The sequence below is a fragment of the Salarias fasciatus genome, chromosome 13 (genome assembly GCF_902148845.1).
Source record: "Salarias fasciatus chromosome 13, fSalaFa1.1, whole genome shotgun sequence".
Taxonomy (NCBI): Eukaryota; Metazoa; Chordata; class Actinopteri; order Blenniiformes; family Blenniidae; genus Salarias; species Salarias fasciatus.
Window position 1 is genome coordinate 26,879,990 of NC_043757.1, and position 20,968 is coordinate 26,900,957.

The following is a 20,968-nucleotide window of genomic DNA, read 5'->3' on the forward strand; positions in this document are numbered from 1 at the left end:
AAACCTGCAGAACCAGAGGAAGACACTTCCTGCAGAACCAGAGGAAGACACGTCCTGCAGAACCAGACTAGAGGAAGAGACTTCCTGCAGAACCAGGCTCATGGAGAACTAATGGGTGACTGTGGGGTGTAGTGGAGGAGGATGACTGACTCCTGGATCTGTGGTTTGGAGCCCTGAGTCCAGATCTGCTGCTTCTGAAATCCCCTCTCAGCTGTCAGAGTGTAGAGAAACACAGAGAAGTCAGAGTTCCGTCACTCAGCAGCGCCGAAAGAGAAGAGAATCCTCAGTATCGCTTCTGGACGGATTTCCTCCATTCAGACCCGAACAGTTTCAGTCCACTCATCTCCATTTGCATCTCCTCCTCTCCGAGCCCTGCTGAAGAGGAAACGTGGATTTGAACCAATGACCAGAGGGAATGAGCTCCTCGCTCAGTAATAGAGGAAATAAATGAAAACACCTGAGAACTGAATGAAGGAAAACTCTTCAAAGTCATGTCTGACTGCGCAGGATGTGGAAGACTGAGTGTGAAGAACGGGTTGGTGTGTGTTGTTCTCCACAGTGCTCGGCACAACACACACTGTAAGATCAGAGGATCTTGTGTGGTCTGTGTTTTGTGGTCCTCCAGTGTGTGGTCTCTGAGTCAGGGTCGGCTGGGAAAACCCTGCAGTGTGTGCCAGGCTATCAGCCAGAGCATTGTCCTCCAGAGCGCCATGAGGACCTGAGAGGACCGTGTTGATGGATCAGGTTCAGTAAACTTCAGTGATCAGATGATGCTGTGGAGGTTTCTGCCATTTCGTGTCTTTTTCTCCTCCTCTGCAGAAATGAGGCTCGTTCTGCCGATCGTGGGGACAGAAGATAAAGCATTAGTGTCTACCTGAGCGGTGGATTAATAGATGGATGGATAGACTGTCTGTCCACTTGGATGAGAGGTAAAATGTCTTTCGACCAGAATCAATCCATTTGAGATCCATCCCTGATGTTAGAGGGAACACTCTGACTGACGGCTCAGTTCATCCTCCGACCACCGAAGGTGAACAAATGCCATCCGCTACCGTGACGCATGGAGGAGGATCAAACCGCGGCACGGAGACGCCACAACATCCCTTCATCTGGTTAGAGCTCGGTGGGTCCAGCAGGGCAGTGAGTCAGGCGGAGCGGGGCAGAGCCACAACAGACCACCTGGCCTCAACAATCACCCAATTAAACCCTGCGGACGTGGGTTGGAGGGAGGCCCAGCGGAGAGGAAGGGAGAAGCTGCCGGCCAATATTCAGCTTTCGTGGGAAATCTTACTGACTGGAAAAATCTACAGCAGATGAAGTCATGAGGATGGGTGGGGAATGAAAAGCATGCAAAGCAGCAGGAGGCTCGCAGGGACCTCAGTGTTCAGGCGTTCTGCTTACTCTAGAAACCACAATGTGCTGTTTGGGACTTCCAGCAGCTATAAGGTTTTAAACGTGTCTGAAGCCAAGATTTCATTTGGGTTAAGCAGTTTGTAAAAGTGGAGTGATGGATTTCGCTGAATGTTGTCAGGGTAGCAGCGGAACTGGAGATGTTGTTTGTTGATGCTGTTGCCACGGGGAAGAGGAAACGAAGCACTGAAGCTCTGGAAGGAGAGGAGCGCTGAGTGAGGTGCAGCTCCTGATGCCTGCTGAGCTGAGATCTGTTGGTGTTCAGATCCCACAGGATCAGCTCGGCCGACCGACTGCTTCCCTGTGAAGGAGGCCTGATCAGGACGGCACAGAACTGACAGCGTCAAATCCACAGGTTGAAGGAAACATTCCCACGGCTGAAGCCCCGACGTGCCGATAAACACCGGAGGGATCCACACAAAACGTTCATCAAGCGCCGGCTACACGTTACTGAAGCGTTCCTCCAGAACGCAGCAGGACCTGAGAGAACAACGCCAGCTGAACGGTGGAACCTGCTGGACGACGCCAGATGTTTTCTGGCGCTGAATAGAGCGTGAGCCGCGGGGTTCGTACACTCTAAAAAATGATTCATGGGGTCAGTTAGTTGAGCTTAAAATCATGAGCTTTTTCGGCGTAAAAGAATGAGGTTGTTACATGGACTTATTATAACAAGGTGGTAATTTGTTTTAAGAGGTTAGTCCGACTGAAAATATTGGGTTAGCTAGTTGAGCTTAAAATCAAGAGCTTTGTCAACATGACATTCTAAATTTGATACATGGACTTATTATAACAAGATGGTGACTATTTGAAGAAGTTGGTCCAGCTTGAAATCGGAAGCTGTGTCAACTTAAATATGTATGTATATTTTCAACAAAACCTGTCAAATTCAAACTGAAAAAACTTCATATGTCCCCAAGGGCAATCCAAAGGCCAGACCTGAAATCAGCCACACCTCATTCATTGTCTGAGCTGAATCAGGGACTGAAATTTTGCTGTCTATTGAGTTTTCCCATCAGTTTGCCCAAATCTCAGACAGCAACTGGCAGATGACAAATAACTGAAAAACATAAATGTAAAAAATAAACTTTAAATAAGTAAGACAAAACAGACAAAAGTGTTCCTAAATATTTTAGTGCTGAGTGTAAGTAAGATGACCACACGGTGGTGCAGTGGTTAGTATTCATGCCTCACAGCAAGAAGGTGCTGGGTTCAAATACCGGCTGGGGCTCGGGGCCTTTCTGTGTGGAGTTTGCATGTTCTCCCCTTGTGTGTGTGGGTTCTCTCCGGGTACTCCAGCTTCCTCCCACGGTCCAAAAAATGCATGTCAGGTTAATTGGTCATCCTAAATTGCCCCTAGGTGTGAATGGTTGTATGTCTGTGGCAGACTGGCGTCCTGTCCAGGGTGACCCCGCCTTCGCCCACAGCAGCTGGGATCGGCTCCAGTGACCCGTGACCCCGAAAGGGAGAAGCGGAAGAAAATGAATGAGTTTATGTAAGATTTTCAAACCATGTTTTAAGGCGAGGTAACCTCACCTCTTTCATACGTTGCTTCACCTTAATTTTACATAAATCATTTCACTGAAATTAAGTTGCTTCACCTTAATTTTGACATGGACCAGTTTATTAAAATTATGTTGCTTCACCCTAATTAACTGTTTGCAGGTTGAAGTAAATTATGTTGGTTGACCTTAAATAACTGAGTTTCGACCATTGAAAGTCCTGTGGGATTTATTGAAAGGTTGTAGTTGGAATTTCTTAAAAAGGTTGATGCAAATTGTTACCTTAATTGGATTAAGCTGAGCTGTTACTTTATTTCTGAGAGTGTACCGGAGGCGCGGCGTTCTGTTTGGCTCTGCGGCTCCAGGCTGTGTGGAGATCGTCACGATCACGTTTCCCAAACGCCGCCGTGAACAAAGCAGCCTCAGCGGCCGGGTTTCCTGTCAGAGAGCAAACTGCAGCACTTTCCTCTCCTACTGTTATTCCATGATAGAGGCGGTGGGAGGAGCCAGAGGGGTCAGGGGGGTCAGGGAGGAGCCAGGGGGGTCAGGGAGGGTCAGGGAGGAGCCAGGGGGGTCAGGGAGGAGCCAGAGGGGTCAGGGAGGGTCAGGGAGGAGCCAGGGGGGTCAGGGAGGTCGCCGACATCCAGCCTCAGAGCTCCTGTCTTATCATTTATACATGATGGAATGTAAAGTGCTTTTTTAAAGAATCATTATTAACTGTTCGTTTTTAATCTGCTTGGATTAAAAATCAGTTCTCCTCATTATATGAAGCTCATTTATTGAAAGTTATAACTTCGGTTTATTTCTATAGAACCATTCATACACAAGGAAATTCAAAGTGCATCAGAAAGAGAAAGAAATACTGAAATTATATTAAAATCATAGAAATAATAATAAAAAGATAACGAAAAAGAAAATGACAGAGCATTTAAAAGACAAATTCCAATTACTGTGAAACAGGAGAGCAGCTGTTGAGAAATCTAAAATTACACTGATCAGAATGAATTTATGAGAGTGTACTTTGTGTTTTCCCCATATTTGTCGTCTCAGACCATCCACTAAGATCCCGTCTTCTCATCAGACAGCCCCACCCATCGCTCTGTTCCAGGAACCTCCAGATTTTACCTGAGTGGAGGAAAGGCTTCACTGCATCACGTCCAAAGTAGTTCAATTCAAGCAGGAATTTTCAACACAGTCTCTGCTGAAAGATGAATTAAAACCACAAAAACAGCAAGAAAAAGAGGCTCAGTAAGGGAAGAGCTTTGGAAAGATAACGGCAATGAAATAAACGAAGTTGATCACTTCCTCCACTGGTCTTTTTACTGAACTTTTATAAAGTCACACAAAATACATCCAAAAATGTCAGTTTGAACCGACCGGCTGAAGATTGTACATAAAACATATTCCCATCATGCATCAGTGCTGCCTAAAACGATCTGATTCAGTCGGACATCGCAGTGTTTGAGTGGAAACCAGCAGTGAGCTGCAGAGGGCCGAAGCGTGCTTCATGATTCTTCAGCTTTTCCTGCTGAAACGGAAGAAAAACTCAGTTGTTATAGAATTTGAAATTCATCATGTACATTATGTTTTCCAGCTTTACCAGAATAACCTTTAAGATTCACTAAAACATCACTCCAAAAATATTAGAAAATCAGTGAAAGGTAAGCGTGAGAACGGATTCATTTCATGATGAGATGAGGACACATGAGGACAGGACCCGTTCATTCTGAAGCACAGTCAGAACAATAGATTCAGATGAGACCATTCAGACTGAGAGTTTAAAACGACTGAATCAAACTGATCAGTTCTGAAAGATTCTTAATCAGATTGAAAGAACTTCACTTCCTAGAAAGAAAAAGAAAATAAAAATAACTGCGAACTGGAGCTCATGTGAGTAACTGTAACTGGTTCCGTCCCCCTCTGGGACGGTGACAGAGCGTTTCCGGCTCAGGGAGAACATGCAAACTCCAAACTGAGACGGCTCGTCTCTCTGTGAGGAAACAGACTCAGTTCAGCCGGAGCAGGAGAAATGTTTGGAGACTGCTTTATTACAACACTGGGCGGGAAGAACGGAGAGAATAAACAGTTTTTATTTAAAAGAGTTCTGGGAACTGAGGAAGGACGACAGTAAACAGGGATGTTTACCTCTTTTAAAGAATTTCTCTCTGGGAATAATAAAGTCTGTTCTATTCTATTCTCTCAACACAAATGTTATTTTTCTGAATTTTATGAGGCAACATGTGGAACTACCAAATATTCAGAGAACGTTTTCAAAAGAAGTTATCAAGATAGATAAATAGATAGATGGATCTCTTTGGTGTCATTTTTAGAACTGCTGCTTCTTCGTTGGTGAATACCACATTTTTTATTTATTTATTGTGTTTGGGTGAAAATATCAAATCAGTTTGGGTCCAAATGAAGTCAGCTGTCACTGCCGTTCAAGTCCAAGTGGGGCTGAAGTCTGAACATTTGGTCCAGTCCGGTCTAAAGTCATCAGATTCCTGACTGGAGTCTGACTGGGTCCACCGTACTGTGGCGTCTCGCCGCTCCTCCAGGACTCTTAAATCCAGAGAAGCAAAATGTCCCAAGCAGTTCAACAAAGTCTGTCTTCTCTTCATTCCTGGACGGACAGTCAGAGGAGACGGACAGACGAGCACATGAACACCAAGCAGGACGGCAGCTCCAAGTCCTCAAAGAAGACTCCAGGTCAGCCTCTTCCTCTTCTGCCACTAGATGGAGCCCAAGCGCCAGCTGTGCTTCCAGGACCACAGCCTGAAATAGGCAAGTGAGAAAAAAAAAACAAATGACCCAACTGATAATGAACATCATAATTGACTGGACTTCTAATTAAATCATCTGAGTTGTGAATGTGTGGTTTTGACTGCGTACCTCTTCTTTTGATTAAATGTATATTTTAAATTGCAGAGATTCAAAGATAACTTCGAAAAAAATGACCGAAATTTGAGTGAACAACAGTTTTACACTCACCTACAAAAACAAGGTGTAAACCCAGTTTGCACCACTAGATGGTGTCGTGAGTCTCTAGCTGAGTGAAAACACTGATAAAAAGCGTCCACTAAGATCTAGCAGTTATTTGATGACATTTTATTTATGATTTAGTTTATGTTTAATCTCCTCACTACACTTCCTGTTTGTCCTCCTGTTAATCTGAGAGGAATTAGCTTCATGTTTCTAGTAATTAATTTGCTTTATGACGAGACATGAACACTCTAATACGATAACAATACACTGTAGTACACTTGGTATAAATCTCTCTGGAGGGGTTTGAGTGTAGAACTGGTCACATGCGGGTGATTGACTTCACTTTAATTGTGATTTTACAGTTTATTCGAACTTTAAATGTCTTCAGAAGCTTAATGATGTGAATGCACGGGGTATTTTGACCTGGAATCAACACATTCAGGTTTATATTTTCATTTAAACAGACACCTGGTTCAAATTTGAATAAAATGATGATAACGTGACCGCCGTCTGTGAAAACAATGATTGATATCTTGAATTTAGATGAATAAATGGGGAGAAATATGAGGGTGAATAAAACACAATGGAAATAACAGTAACTGAGGTATTCTTGTAGGTTTGTAGCTGATCCATAGAGGGTGATTGTTATGATGATTCAGTTAAACTACAGAAAAAAGATTTTGGAGCAGATGTGGCTGAGTTGCTCTTTCATTTGGAAGACTCCACTCCCCTGGCTTGATGCTGTGTTTCTTTAGATACCCTGGACTTTTTTTTATGATGCTGTTTAAGCAGCATTTCTTGTGGTTTTAGCTGTTTTCGTCATGGTAGTTGTTCCTTTTTTTAAAGCTCTTTTAAAGTGAAAAGAAGAAAATATTATTTGCTTTTGAATTTAGTGAAACACCCCTGGTTTTATTTGATATTCTGTTCTATTCTGTTCTAATCTATGAAACACTTCATTGTGTTTCTGCAGGTCGGAAAACCCGAGTTCCGAGTTCAGCTGGAACACAACATGACCCGCTGCAGATGTGTGTGTGTGTGTGTGTGTGTGTGTGTGTGTGTGTGTGGTCCGGGGACCTCCTGGAGCCCGAGTGGCCAGGTGTGTGTGTGTTGGGGGGCTGGCTCTCCCGGTCCCGGTTTCCTGCCCCCCGGTCCTGGTCCCAGTGCCCCCGTCCCGGAGTTCCCCTGGTCCCTTGTCCGTGTCCGGGTCCCAGTCCCGGTCCCAGTCCCGGTCCCGGTCCCGCCCCCCCGCCGGGCCCCCGGCCTGAGAGCCCCCCCTCCCCCCGTGACGTCACGCGGAGGGGGAGCCCTGCCGGCTGGGCTCTCGGACTCGGTTCCCTCCAGCTCCAGGAGGAGAAACTTTCCGGAGTCGTCGGGCGGTCCGGAGCCGCAGCAGCCCGCAGAGGAGCAGCGCTCAGCGGACACTCAGCGGCCCGTCCCCCGCCCCCAGCGCTCCCGGCCGGGGGCTCGCGCAGGCCCGGCGGGTGCGCCAGCAGCAGTGGGAGGTCGCTGGAGGAGTATGAGCAGCGGCTCTCCTCCCAGCGCGTGAGAAAAGTTTGGCGCGTCGTCCCGCAGAGAAGTCTCGTGCGCTCCGGACATGGCTGGCTTCACGCGGAGCCTCTTTCTTTCCGCCGCTCTGCTGCTGTCTGCGGTCCGAGCGGAGCGGCAGCAGGGCCGGGCCGGCTTCAGGAGGCTGTACGTGCTGCAGCCGGGGCCGGGGCCCGGGGCCGGGGCCGGGGCCGGGCCCGGGACGGCCCGGGTCAGCTCCATCTCCTCGCTCCACGGCCCGGCCGGACAGCCGCACACCTTCAACCTGGAGCTGGCGGCCTCGGTGGGCGGTCCGGTCCGGACCCGCAGGATGGGCAGCCAGGCGGCCCAGGAGCAGATCGTGAAGCTGAACGGGTAAGAGGCTCCAGAGCGGGTCGGGACCGGGGGGCACCGGGGGGGACCGGGATCATCACTTTTAGTTTCGCTTTAACCACATTTCCGGGCAGTGAGCAGCTCCAGCAGCTGACAGAACAGTGTTCTCTGTCTGGACGGTTCCTCCAGGAGGACCAGTACAGGCTCCAGCTGCAGGACCTGTTTGCATGTTCTCCCTGGGCGCATGCTCCTGCCGCTCTCTATGTCTGGATTCAGTTGGACAGCAGTGGTTGGTAGTTCCATTCCCGGGCTCTTGGAGCCGGGCGGTTCAGGTCCAGGCCGGCAGCTCTCTCTCCTTGTTTGCTCTCTGACTGCGGGTCAAGCTGCGTCTGACCTCTGACCCCGGCCAGGCCGTACTGTGTGCTCAGTCAGGCGCCTCGGAGCTCTCACTCCGGCGAGCGGCTCTGACGTCCTGCACTGAAGAGCGAGGATGGAAGCGGCTCTCAGAATGTTCCTCTCCACACCTGTGACCTTTGACCTTATGAAGCTCAACCTTCCCATGAAGGAACTTTATGAACAGCTGTTCATCCATTAATCTGAATCCAGTCTGCCTGTCTACCAAGGGTGAAAGGTCGCAAGCATCAGAAACTGTATGGACAGAGGAGGGAGGACTCTTGGAGGTGCAGCGTTCCTCATGTTTAACGTCATGACGGCGGCGTGTGGCAGGCTGCCTATGAGCCCTTTAGCAGTGCGCTGAAGCTTCTGATGGGGAATCAGTAGCAGGTCATGAAACATGTCAAGACTGCTCGAGTGTGAATTCCATTTAAAATATCTTTTAAAGTATATTTTCTGAAGAGCTGTGACGTTTCTGACTGTCGACTCCGACAGCGGCGCCCATTTAACCGGAAGAAGAGAGTCAGATGGTTGAATATGCAGATCCTGGTTTTACTACAGCTACACTTGATGTCTGGAAAAAACTTTTTTAAACCATGTAAATTCATTATCGTCACATTATCAAGAAATTACTTTATTGTTTCTTACCTTCTATTTACTGTTCGTATTCTTTTTAAACTTCCTGCTATCTCCTCTTATCTTATCTTTTTTTTTCTTTTCTTGTCTTATCTCACAAGTCGTGCAGACTGAACAGCGGTCACTTCTGCTTCAGGCTCTCTTCAGTCTGTAAATTCAGAGGAACTGTGTATTACTTGTTACATCCATCAGGATTAAATTTGCAAAAAATAAACAATTGGAAACGTTTTAATCCATTACTGATCGACGTTTTCCTGTTTTCAAAGGACTGAAATAAGAAACTGAAAAAAAGACGAGAAACAACAAAATGTGATGAAATGAAGAAAATAAGGCTTTCTGGAAGAATAGGTCTGTGACAGAAATCAAACCACAGACCTTCACATACATTTATACATGTTACTGACAACAAGAACGGACTGCGGCAGTACTGATCCGGTCCTGATCAGCTCGTTCATTCCACTCGCCGTCTTGCGGTCTTCGGTGTTCAGCGACGGCTCCTCGGCTCGGAGGCCCTCAGGAGCCGGTCCTCTCTTCTCTGCTCACGCCTGTGTTTGTGCTCTGCCAGCATCTCTGGTGAAAAGCACAACATGTTAATAGAGTAAAAGCAATGGAAATTTCAGTGACCCGAAACCTGCCTCTCCAAACTGTAGAGACAGAAATGAAGCTGAGTGCAAAGCCTGATCCTGCAGCAGCTCTGTTATTACCGCTGTTTTTGAAGAAAGGATGGTTCCCATGGAGGAGCCTCCACCTGCTGTCCGCCACCGGTCCAGGCTGCGAGCCTCTCCCTGCCGTCTCTGGACTGGTTTCAGGATTGCGTCTGGCGTTGACTGAAACGGTGGTCAGAGCGTGAAGCGGTTCGGCTCACAGGTTGAACGTCGTTCCAGAGAAAAACCGCCGAGCTCGGAGTCGTCCGTTGGGGTTTCTCCCTGCCGCCGATCTTTTGAAGATCCAGACAAGGCGTTTGGAAAGTCACCGTCTTCCCAGCAGAACGCCTCGGCTCTGCGTTCAGGTCTGGAAAACATCCGCTGCGAGCCGGTGGCGGGAGGCGATGGCGGGTCAGATAAGGCGGTGGAGAACGCCGCAGGTGTTGAAAACTTCAAACGGAGCCCGGCGTGAAACATGAGAGTCACCGCCGCCGGCTGCTCTCTGACGAGGACCGTGTCTGAACGTGGCTTCAGAAATAAAGCCATAGCAGTGCGAAAGGTGTTGTTTGAGGTGACCTGTGGCGTGTTTGGGGAGGCGATGGGTGCGGGGTTCCTCCAGCAGAGCGCCGGGGGGGTTGGTAACCTGGCTCTCACTGACCGACCCGCCCGGCGGCTTCTTCCTGTCTGGCAGGGTGAACGTGTGCGGAGGCCAGTGCTGCCATGGATGGAGTAAAGCTCAAGGATCGCAGCGGTGCACCAAGCGTAAGTCTTTCCACCTCGACACACACACACACACACACACACACACACACACACACACACACACACACACACACACACACACACACACACACACTCCCATCCTGCTCAGACCTTGCGTTGGACTGACTCCTCCGCTCTAAACGTTCCCCTCGCTGGCTTTAGTCCAGGTGTTTGGAGTTAGCGTCCATCTTGGATCAGATTATTCTCCGGGAGCTGACTCTAAGCTGCAGATTACATCTTGCCTCCTCAGGACCTGTTCTGACGGTGGTAACACCACCATGCTCTGTGCTTCACGCCGGGTGTTTTTAGTTTGGTCTCCTCCAGACATTTTCTCCGCTCAGAGACTGAACAGAACCAGCAGCCTCTGTAGTGTTTGGTCCAGATCTAATCCTCTCCTGTCTCATCTGCTTTGAGCGGGAACATAAACCTCTCCCACTTGTCTCCTTATTTATGGACATAGAAAATGGAAGTGTGTGTTTGAGGCTCTGTAGTAACTGGTGACAGCAGAGGCTGGGAGATGTAGTCTTTTATCAATATAAATATATTTTCAGGTCATCTCTCGATACATGCTATATATCTCAGTATTTAACCTTAAATGGACACTTTACTGCCAACAGTGTGGTCAATCGGTTTCTTTTTCTTTGTCTTTGAAGCACGAAGAAGGAAATCACAACAGAGTGAAAGCTGCCAGAACATTTACTGAACAGCACAATCATTCGAGTATCAGTTCACATCATGAAGTTCTTGTTTTAGGCCAGACTCTCAGAAACGTTTCGGCTGGTTGATTTCGACCGTCGGCGTTTCAACCAGTCTTCGTTTCTATTTCCTGGATTTTGAAGCGATGGTGTACGTTGGTGGTGCTGCTACTTCGTGACGCTGTTCAAGGTCTTCCTCCCAAACCAAGCCAGCGGCAGACGACGGCTCCTGCTGTCTCGGCTCTGAGGGTCGTCCTGTTCTCACCGTCCTGCCGCCCTCCCTGGAGTCAGCTCCGCAGAGCTTCAGTTGTGTCCTGCTGGTTCACCTGCAGAGGAGAGCTGCTTCGTTTCTGGCTCTGCAGCTTCCTGGACTCCTGTCCTGATGGAACTCAGGGGTTTCCATGGGGTTTCTCCTCATGTCTGTGGATCGGCTGATCGATCCTGTGATCGCTATTAGTTTGTGGGCATGAGTTCGAGTTAAACCGTGAAAGCATGCGTTCCATGAATGAGGCCCACTGTCTGCGTGCTTCAGTTTTTTTCTCCCGCTCGGCCTCGAGGAGACTGTTATTATACCGTTGGACGTGTCTCAGAGTGAGGGAGACGCAGGTTTGAAACGGATTATACCTCTTGGCCCGGGACCAGGACCGTCTGCCAGCTCTCCTTCCCACCGCAGGATTGTGCCAACTTGTTCTTTAAGGAGCAAACAGCTTCTCTCCAGTGTTCGGTTTGATTTCCTGCAGGTTAAGATGCTCGTGTTCTGTGTCGCCGTGTGTTTAATAGATCTTCCAGCAGCTCGCCCCGCTCTTCACGCTACGCTGTCAGAACCTTTCTAACCGTCCTCTGACCCTCATTAACCGTCAGGTACAAAGCTGTTACACAGAAACGGCTTTAGAGAGCCCCGGCGCTTACTGCTCCTCCCAGCAGCCCTCACGAATGGATGTGTGCCAAAACAGATCCTTTTTTAATTCTGTGGGACAGGAGACGGTCTTTCAAAGCGACTCTTATCTCGCAGCTGGAGGAGACAGACGTCACCCCTGACCGGGATCGGACGGTTTGTTCAGTGAAGTATGCGGCGGCTTCGCGCCGCCTTTCACTGCTGCAGGTGATAAACTTAGAGTTTCCAGCCGCACCTCTCGGAAAAAAACAAACTATAAATCAGTCCAAGAGGAGGAGGAATGCCTTGAGGGAAGACAGGAGGATTCCTTCACTGGGGATGAACTCTTTTGGTTTGACTTGTGAAGAAGAACAGGTGTAGCTGTTGATGCTGTGGACTTTTAGTTAGAAGACAGGACAGACTGTGGACGTCCATGAGTGACTGATCACTGTCTTCATTAAGACTGAAACTGAATCCAGGCTGTAGAGCTGCAGTACTATAAGGAGTTATCACACTATATGTATATGTGTGTGTGTGTGTGTATATATATATATATATATATATATATATATATATATATATATATATATATATATATATATATATATATATATATATAACACACATTTTGTTCCTTTTTAATTTTCCTCCCTTCTAGATGTGGATAGATTGAGGATATGGTCATTATGATGATCAAACTTTGCTTTTGTGTCTTTGGTGATGATGAAATCACTGATTTTTAGGGGAAAAAAAATCCTCATTTTTACCACTTTCGGTTTATTAATTATTTGAATAAAGCAAATAAATGATAGAAATTCACTTTTATTTCACATAATATTGATGCATTCCTCAGAAATGTCTGAACACAAACCAATGGACCAAAACTGATCTGACTCTTGGCGCCACGAGGCGTCATTATATTTACAGTGAAGTGACAGTTGAGTCAGACCAGGCTTACATGATCTATGAAATACTGCAGAAAATAGGAAAAACAAAGGACTGAAGGTCCTGGTCTTAAAAGAAAAGTGTAGAGGTCAAAACTTTCCTATTGAAGGAGCGACCAGGAGCAAACCGTTTGAGCCCAGGAAGAGAGCGAAGTGGAAGTGTTGCTGTGTGTGTGTTCGGATGGAGTGGCTGGAGTTGTGTTGTTGTGAAGCCTGCTCTGACACTCTGGTTGACACTAAGTAACCGGTTCAACTCCTGACTTTGTTCCCAGCGTTCTTTGTGTCGCGCTGAAAAGCTACAAAGTGACTCACTCTCCTTTGATGCTGGAGGATGAACCTGGAAGTGAGGAGGTTTCGTTGTAGCAGAAGCTTCATCCACTTTCCCCCTGACGGACAGAACCCGGGTCCAGGACTTGGCCGTCTGTTTGTGGTCTACCTACGTTCACCTACGTCTCGCAGCGAAAGTCAAACTTGTGACCCGGCGTTATTAACGGCTGCCAGTCAGGAATGCTGCCTGTGTTCGTGCCTGACCCCAATAAAGCCGAGAGGAGAAAGGGCCACAGATGTGTGTGGGACGGCGGGCAGCGCCTCTGTTTGCCTCTCCTCCCGGGCAGCCACAGCTGACAGCATGTGACCGGGCGATACAGGACGGCTCTGATTCAGGAGACATTCCAGTCTCTCCTCCAGACGCTGCGTTGCCGGGCAGAATAGAGCTTTGTTAAGTCGTCCCAGATTGAGCAGTCGTGGTTCCCTCTGAGAGGACAGATCCTGAACCCGCTCCGTCTTCTCTCCTGGACATTAGCCGCCACCGCGTGAGGCCGAGCGCCGCCGTCTGCTGCGGCGGGGATGGATTTACATGGTGAAACCCGGCAGTGTTCCTCTGCAGCAGTGGTCCGCAGCGGGGTTTTCTCTGGAGCCCTGGACATCGGCCGTCAAAACGTCCCGGAGAAGCTGGTGGTCCCGCTAACTCTCACCCACAGACAAACCTTTCCAATCGAAGCAGCTGGCAGTTTAACGGCTCTTTTCTTGATTTCTTACGCCCCGTAAACGGGCTCAGATACATCCGCTTAAGATTCTTATCGGATCGGCATTTCATCCAGCCGTCGTCTTCCCAGCGTGAAACTGCTATTTTTTTCTTCTTCTTCTTTTTTCAAAGCGGTTTCCAGAGTGGATCATTCTGAAAAGCGTCTTGTCTTCACGGTTACTGCGTTACCATGCCAACCAACAACAGGAGAAGGGAAGATTACAGGGTTGTGTTTGTGTTACGGAAACACAAAGGGCAGTTCTGCCTCGACGTCACTCCACACAAGCTTCTCTGACAATTTCCAATGTTTGTGTTTTAATGTATGTAAAAAACTACAAAAAGCGCAGTGTTTCCTGTAGGGATGTATCGACGCATCGAGAGACCGCTCAAAACCGATAAGTGTGATAAATTTTTAAAAAAGCCTCATGAAGCACACAGCAGAGGGAGCAGTCTGTTTTCTGAGGACTTCTCCTCTGTGATGAACGTCCCGCATCGTTGCAGCTCTTTGACTTTCTGACGTCTGAAATGGGCAGAAAATAACGGATAAGAACAAAACAATATGAAAAACATTCCACAAAGTTCCGCATGCAGACAGCACACCTGCTTGTGTAATTAAACTTTCGGGCCACTAGTTGGCGCTGTGTCCACTGGAGTCCGCTGTAGTATTTGGTAGTAAGAATACACTCTGTTGGATCTGCTCTGTTAAAAACACGAACTCTCTGGAATCATCTGTTGTTCCTGCTGCCATTGCGTAAGGTTGTGTTTTCCCTCCTAACTCGGGGACAGAAACGGGAGAATGTTCTGAAAAGCTGCTGTTGTTTAAAGAAACAGAAAAAAAACAAAAGTTGACATTTTCACGTATTTACAGGCCGACGCTTTAGACTCAAGGTCGAGAACCAGCGCCATAACCGGCAGGCTCAGGTTTCTCACGGAGTGGCGGTCGGGCATATTTTTGTTGATACCTAAAAATATCAGGAGCCCATCCAGGGACTGATCAAAGATCAGCGTCTCCTAAAATGAAGCTCATAAAAGTCCAGTCCTGTCTTCACCGCAGCTCGTGTTTCCCCGGCCTCGGGCTCGGTTCCACCTCAACGCGGGCTCATCGAACGACAAACGCTTCACCTGGTCGCTGTTCATGATCCGATCTGTCACCGATCACTGACCTGCTGAGGGGAGGCCCGAAAGTAGAGCTGCACCATCCCAGACCGGTTTATTCTCTTGAACAGAAGCACGGCGCACACTGACGATGCAATGATGTATTTTCCTTCCTCACAGTATTTACGCCACGCTGATTCTCCTCGGGGTAATGCTGGCATCGTCTCCAGTGTAGTTTTTAGACCTTGTGATGTTCTCATCGCAGCCATGTTCCACCCTTCTTTCAGCCGTCGAGCCGTACGATCAACAGGACTCCTTTAAAGAGTACAGAATCCCGGGTTTATTCCAAGACAATGTGGTGAACAGGCGAGCAGCAGAAACCAGAACATGGATCAAACACAGGCCAAGAAACAAGCTGGAATCGAAAACACTCAAGCAGCTCTCTTCACCGAAAACAAGAGGAGCTGAGAGGAACACGGTTCAACTCCCAGGTTCAGCAGGGAGCTCAGAGCTAATAAGACTCAAGTGGATACGATTAAGGAGGGAAGCTGTAATCAGCACACACAGGCACGGCTGAAAGCCGCAGAAGACAAGTACCGACTCCGTCAGAGCCCGAGCTGGAGAGTCCCGACTGCATCGACGTGCTTCCAGGGCTGCTTCATACTCAACAGACGGCTCGCTGAGAATTCCCAGACTTCTGAGTTGACGTCAGTGCCGTTGAGCTTTGGGATTTGAACTCCGTCTCTCCTCTTTGATTTTCACCTGCTGCATTGATGTCTGCCTTCTTTTGGTCACACGCCTGCAGTTTCCAGCAGCAGCTTTTCTCAGTGGCGGCAGTTTGATGGTGTTGTTTTTAGTCCTCTTTGTGCTTCTTCACCTGCGACGTCTGGGTTTGATGTAATAAAGCGACTTCTCCGTCAGTTTTCAACACGGCCTGCAGCGGTTTGGTGCTGGTTGGCCATCACAGCTCAGCATTCCCTCCATCAGCTCAGCATTCCCTCCATCAGCTCAGCATTCCCTCCATCAGCTCCACCCTGGGCCGTGTGGCGGTCGGTGTCAGGCGGGTCTACGGAGAGGCTCGGTCAACGCCGGGCTTCGCGCCTGACGCTTCCGTCCACAGGCCAGTGGGGGGTCAAGCCCATTAAACTGTGACGGGCGCTCCGTGTTGTGTCGTGACGCTGTGCTCGCTCACCCCACTTAACCACCGCAGCAGATACGAGCTCTCTGAATTCGTTCTCCGACAGTGGAAAGTCTCCCTGCGGTGAGAGCTAACAGCCGACGGCAGGTGGTTTTCTCCAGCTTGGCGAAGCTCTTTGTCATCAGGAGAGGCTAATTTTCCAGGATAAGATTGGTGCACCCGCTTCCTCTGTCGAGCAGTAAATTTTCCCTCTTTGTGGAGGAAGCGCAGAGTGGTTTTTCAGAGCAGGACAGGCTGCTTCTACACAGAAATGCAAAGAATGCACAGCTGAGATGGATGTTTAACACACACACCTGGATGCTATAAGGTACCCCACCTCATCGAAAAAAGAAAAAAAGAAACCTCACAAATTATTTATCTTGAACATTCAGATAACTCGGGAAGAGAAACATGAACAGAATGTAACGTTTTATAATTCAGTGGCCCGGACTCTGTCTCTGTGTTGACTGGAATGGGAGAGAGGGCACGATAGAGCTGCTGTTACACAAAGATGGATGCATGGATGGATGGATGGATAGGTGAATGGATGGATGGATGGATGGATGGATGAATGAATGGATGGATGGATGGATAGATAACCAAATGGATGGATGGATGAATGGATGGATGGATAGATAACCGAATGGATGGATGGATGGATGGATGGATGGATGGATGGATGGATGGATGGATGGATGGATAGATAACCGAATGGATGGATGGATGAATGGATGGATGGATGATGATGGATAGATGAATGGATGGATGGATGGATGGATGGATGGATGGATGATGATGGATGGATGATGGATGATGATGGATGGATTGATGATGGATGAATTAATGATAAATGATGGATGGATGATGGCTGATGGATGGATGGTTGGATAATCGATGCATAGATGGATGGAGGATGGATGGATGGATGAATGACGGATGAACAGATGGATGGAAGACCGAGGGATAATGAATGGATGATGGCTGGATGATAGATCAGGGATGGATAGGTGGATAGATGGATGGATGGATGATGATGGATGGATGGATGAATGATGGCTGGATGGATGGATGATGATGGATGGATGGACTGAGGTTGTGTGTAGTGACCTATATGAACTCTTAAACTATGATAAAACTGATGGAGGTTCTGCTCTGAAGTTTTGGCTCTCAGTCCATTTTTGTTTTGTTTTGTTTTGTTTTGTTTGAAGCCAGAGCCAGAGAACCAGACCCTCTACTGATCTGAAGCTTTCGTTTTGTGCCGACCTGTGGTGTACACCCTCCATACTCCTCCGAGTCCTAACTTTTCAGTCGTTATGTCAGTATTTACACACTGGCGTTGTGGATGGTGTGACTGTTGGACGTATGAGCCTCTGCTCTGCTGCTGTGATGGAGAGGTGAAGCTGCTGTTACCAGCAGGTCACACGCTTTAGGCGTCTGCTAAAAAATGCAGTGTTGTGAACATTTCCAGGATGGGTTTGTCCTTTGAGTTTTCTCCTCCAATACATGTGAAATTGTGTCTTCGGTACTGAGAAGAGTTTGACAGTCCGGCTGTAATTCCTTGTCAAGTTTGTTGGTGCATCCTCTGCTGTCGATGTCCGGTACTCTTTACACACAGTTATGTGCCCACAGCCAGACAGCGATCGATGGTCACCAATCAGCAAAATCGCCTTTGAGAGACTTCCATTGCTGTTTTCTCCAAGTACGCCTCAGCCCGTCTCAGTAAAGTCAGCGCCGTGACTAACCAGCATGTTTATTCAGAGAGGTTTTCTGCGGTGTCATCGCCGGCCAGAGGGAGAGATAAGCAGATCTCTCACCCGGAGGACTGGTGAGGCCCACAGATTTCCAGCAGACTGTCTTATCGGAGTTGATCTGAACTCTGAGGCCTTGTGGTGACTCAGATAATGTGGAATTCAATAGCTCGTATATCCATGCCATATCTTTCCACTGCTACCTGCTTCTGAATTCAGTGAACATCTGTCCCAGACACATGCAAGGTTAAACAGGCCGTCGCTGTTACTCACGAAGTCGGAGCACTTTTCCTTCCTCCGTTACATTTTTAAAGACCTGCATCGAGGCAGCGACACAAAGGAAATCATTATGCCTCGCGGATTCTGCCGCCTTGGATTGACACAAACACACACTGTATTTTCAACAGTGGCAGACCCCCGCAGCAGGGCTGGGAACGGGATGTGGGAGGGGGGGTTTCCCCGGGTCCGGGCCCAGCAAGGCTCCATCAAACGGGGCAAGGGCATCAGCATGACCGATCTGTTTCCTGTCCCCGGCTAACAGGCAAATTACCAACACTTACTCCATCAGCCTCGCCGCTGAACGGAGCGCTTATGTAGCTGACCACTGTGAAGTAGAGAGAGAGAGAGGTAGAGAGAGAGAGAGAGAGAGGGATTCGTGGAACAGATGGCAGCTTCAGCTCCGGGCCAGATCGGGTGGGGTGGTTGGGGTTTAAAAAACTATTTACGCTAGTCAGAAAAGAAAGCAGCAGAGGCTTGAGGCGGTGAAAAAGCACCGCGGGCTCGTTTCACAACGCTAACATGGCTCGGCTCCGGGGGGGAAGAACAGCAGTGATGTCAGTGGCGCTCTGAGGTAATCCCGTCATGGAGGATGGGTGTAACGCCTCTGATGCTGCATGTTGGACATGCTGAAATGTATGCTGTGCTGGAAATATCAGTGACTTCTGCTTGGTTACCCTGGAACTGGGTGGTTTTTACCGGTCTGGTAAGTTCACAGCGAGCCACGCTGCACGACATGAATCTAAAGAACTGTGATCGGACCAACCAACGTCTCGCCATCCAGGCTTTCTCTACCCGGACAAATCAGCAGTCACACACACTCGCATTCACTCAGATGACGGTTTAGGGTTATCAGTCACCCTCACATCCATGTTCCTGGACGGTGGGAGGAAATGGAAGCACCTGGAGAAACCCCACGTGCCCGGCCCGCCACGCTACGAGAGCGCTGCCCTCTGAGCCACTTAGCGGCTGCCAGGCAGCGAGGCTACTTCAGTCACAGATCCGAAAATGAGGCTTGTTATTGAAAATCCAAAACCATGAGCCAAGTCAGTGGGTGCAGCGTTTTCCTGTTGGTTTAGACGTACGGTGATACTGAGTGCTCACCAGACGTTAAGAGCTGCAGTCATGTTTGTAACCCACACTCATGTGCAGGATTAAATCCTCTGAGTCCAGAGAATATAAACCAGCCAATAGCTTTCGGCAATTAAGAAACGCCCACTTGGACATTCTCTCTGTAGAGAGCCATAGGAGCTGGGGAAACGTCTGGGTTCTCTGGGCTTTCTGAGTCATCTTGTGTTCAAAGAAGCTAGGTGGCTTAGCAGAGCTAAACTAGATGACCGGCCAACTAGTTTACCTGTTGTCAGCCAACTAGCTTAAGGCCCGTCCATGCTTCCCATGTCCCTGCGGTCCGCATTGGTCTGTGTGAGGTAAACACCGTCAACAGCTCATGTCCACCAGGGTCCGTGCGGTTCCCTCTGTGGACGTCTTAGCCAAAGCTCCATTGAGTAGTGACAAAAACAGTCTGACAGTGAAGAGCTCCAGCTGTATGTAGAGATTTAGACACTAAAGTTCCTAAATTGACAGTGATCAGTTCATTTCCTTGAAAGGAATCTGCCTTCGACTGTGGTTTTCATTCCTTCCTCGACACATCCAAAGGCGTCTGTCATGGATTGAGTCAGTCTGGACGAAGTTATACTGGCTCTGACAGTAGCAGAAGGTTTGAGTTTCTCTCTGCTGAAGGGAGAAAGACTCATGCTTTGGACAGGTTACCAGACCGGAGACATTCATAACCAGTTTACCGAGTTAGTTCCTAACAGAGTTCCTCCGTTGGGATCGCTCCAGTCCTGGTTTACACCTGCCAGGCTGCAGTCTACACCAACACACGGTGCAGTCGCAGAGTCAGGGCTGATCTCTTCATCCTTCTTCTGGACCTGGGGGTTTTCAGTGTGCTGTAGCGGGATTCCCAAGGTGTTTCAAACACGACTGTTTATCATTCCTTCTGCGAATGGCTTCACTCAGTGGAACGTTCTGCTGTCAAAGAGGAACAACAATGTAAATAGCGCAGCAGGCCTGTGGTCAGAGGCCTTCGCTGAGTTACAGAGGGCGGTGTCAGAGATATATCAGCAGTCAAGCTGCGCCTCATCCATCACACCACGGCCAGAGAAGTACAGACGGGACCAGATCTCTCTTTTTAATTACAGTTTAGAAATGTGGACGGCCTCAGAGGGGGTGACTTTCCTCCTGCCAGCCGCCGCTATTACGTTTCCCCCTCCATTAATCATCCTCACAAATCTTGAAGCCACTAATTAGCTTAATAAGCTTATTGAGGAGGTGACGCACGCCCACGCCCACCCACACACACACACACACACACAGAGAGCTGGTGTATTGTAGTTGGTCCGTCCATCCGTGTGAGAACCAGTTGCAGCCTTGATCCTTGAAGTCCTGCTCCACCGCTTTCGGCTTCACGTCCTAGTGAAATAAGAAAACCTGGAAGTGTGTGGGTCTAACCCTCCTGACGTTGATGACAGTAACCACTCACACTCCCAACATCACAGGATGGAGAGAGTGTGATCTGAAGCTCCGGCTGCTGCAGGCTGACAGCCGGCCGTATGGAGATCGATGGTGGTTTGAGCCTGGACCTTCTGTTGTGTCGTCCATCTTCCTCCCACACTCCAGAGATGCTTGTTGGCTTTGTAAGGTGGCAGAATGTTGAATTCTCATGAGTGGAAAATGAAAAGGTTAAAAAATAACAGACAAGACAAAAATCGGGAAAATAATGCACTTAGTCTTTGATTGTTTAGTGAAGAGATTTTCTTCATCTTCTTTCAAAATTCAGTGTATTTAAATTTGGATTAGGCATTTTTTTCTGGAAAGAAATTGTGAAAAACCTTGTATTGCATACATAGTACCTTGAGTAGCATCGAATGGTGAGCCCGTTCATCATTACCT

The 20,968-nt window shown here is 48.4% G+C and overlaps 1 protein-coding gene across 2 annotated transcripts in view; it reads left to right on the top strand.

Annotated features, from left to right (window-relative positions):
- Positions 1 to 7,251: 7,251 nt before the first annotated feature.
- Positions 7,252 to 20,968, top strand: part of ltbp1 (latent transforming growth factor beta binding protein 1) — a 79,718-nt gene continuing 66,001 nt past the window's right edge. For both annotated transcript variants that reach the window (XM_030107077.1, XM_030107078.1), the window contains exons 1-2: positions 7,252 to 7,790; positions 10,113 to 10,183. In XM_030107077.1, the coding sequence (XP_029962937.1) occupies positions 7,486 to 7,790; positions 10,113 to 10,183 (376 nt within the window). In that variant the 5' untranslated portion in view covers positions 7,252 to 7,485. The remainder of the gene's footprint in view (positions 7,791 to 10,112; positions 10,184 to 20,968) is intronic.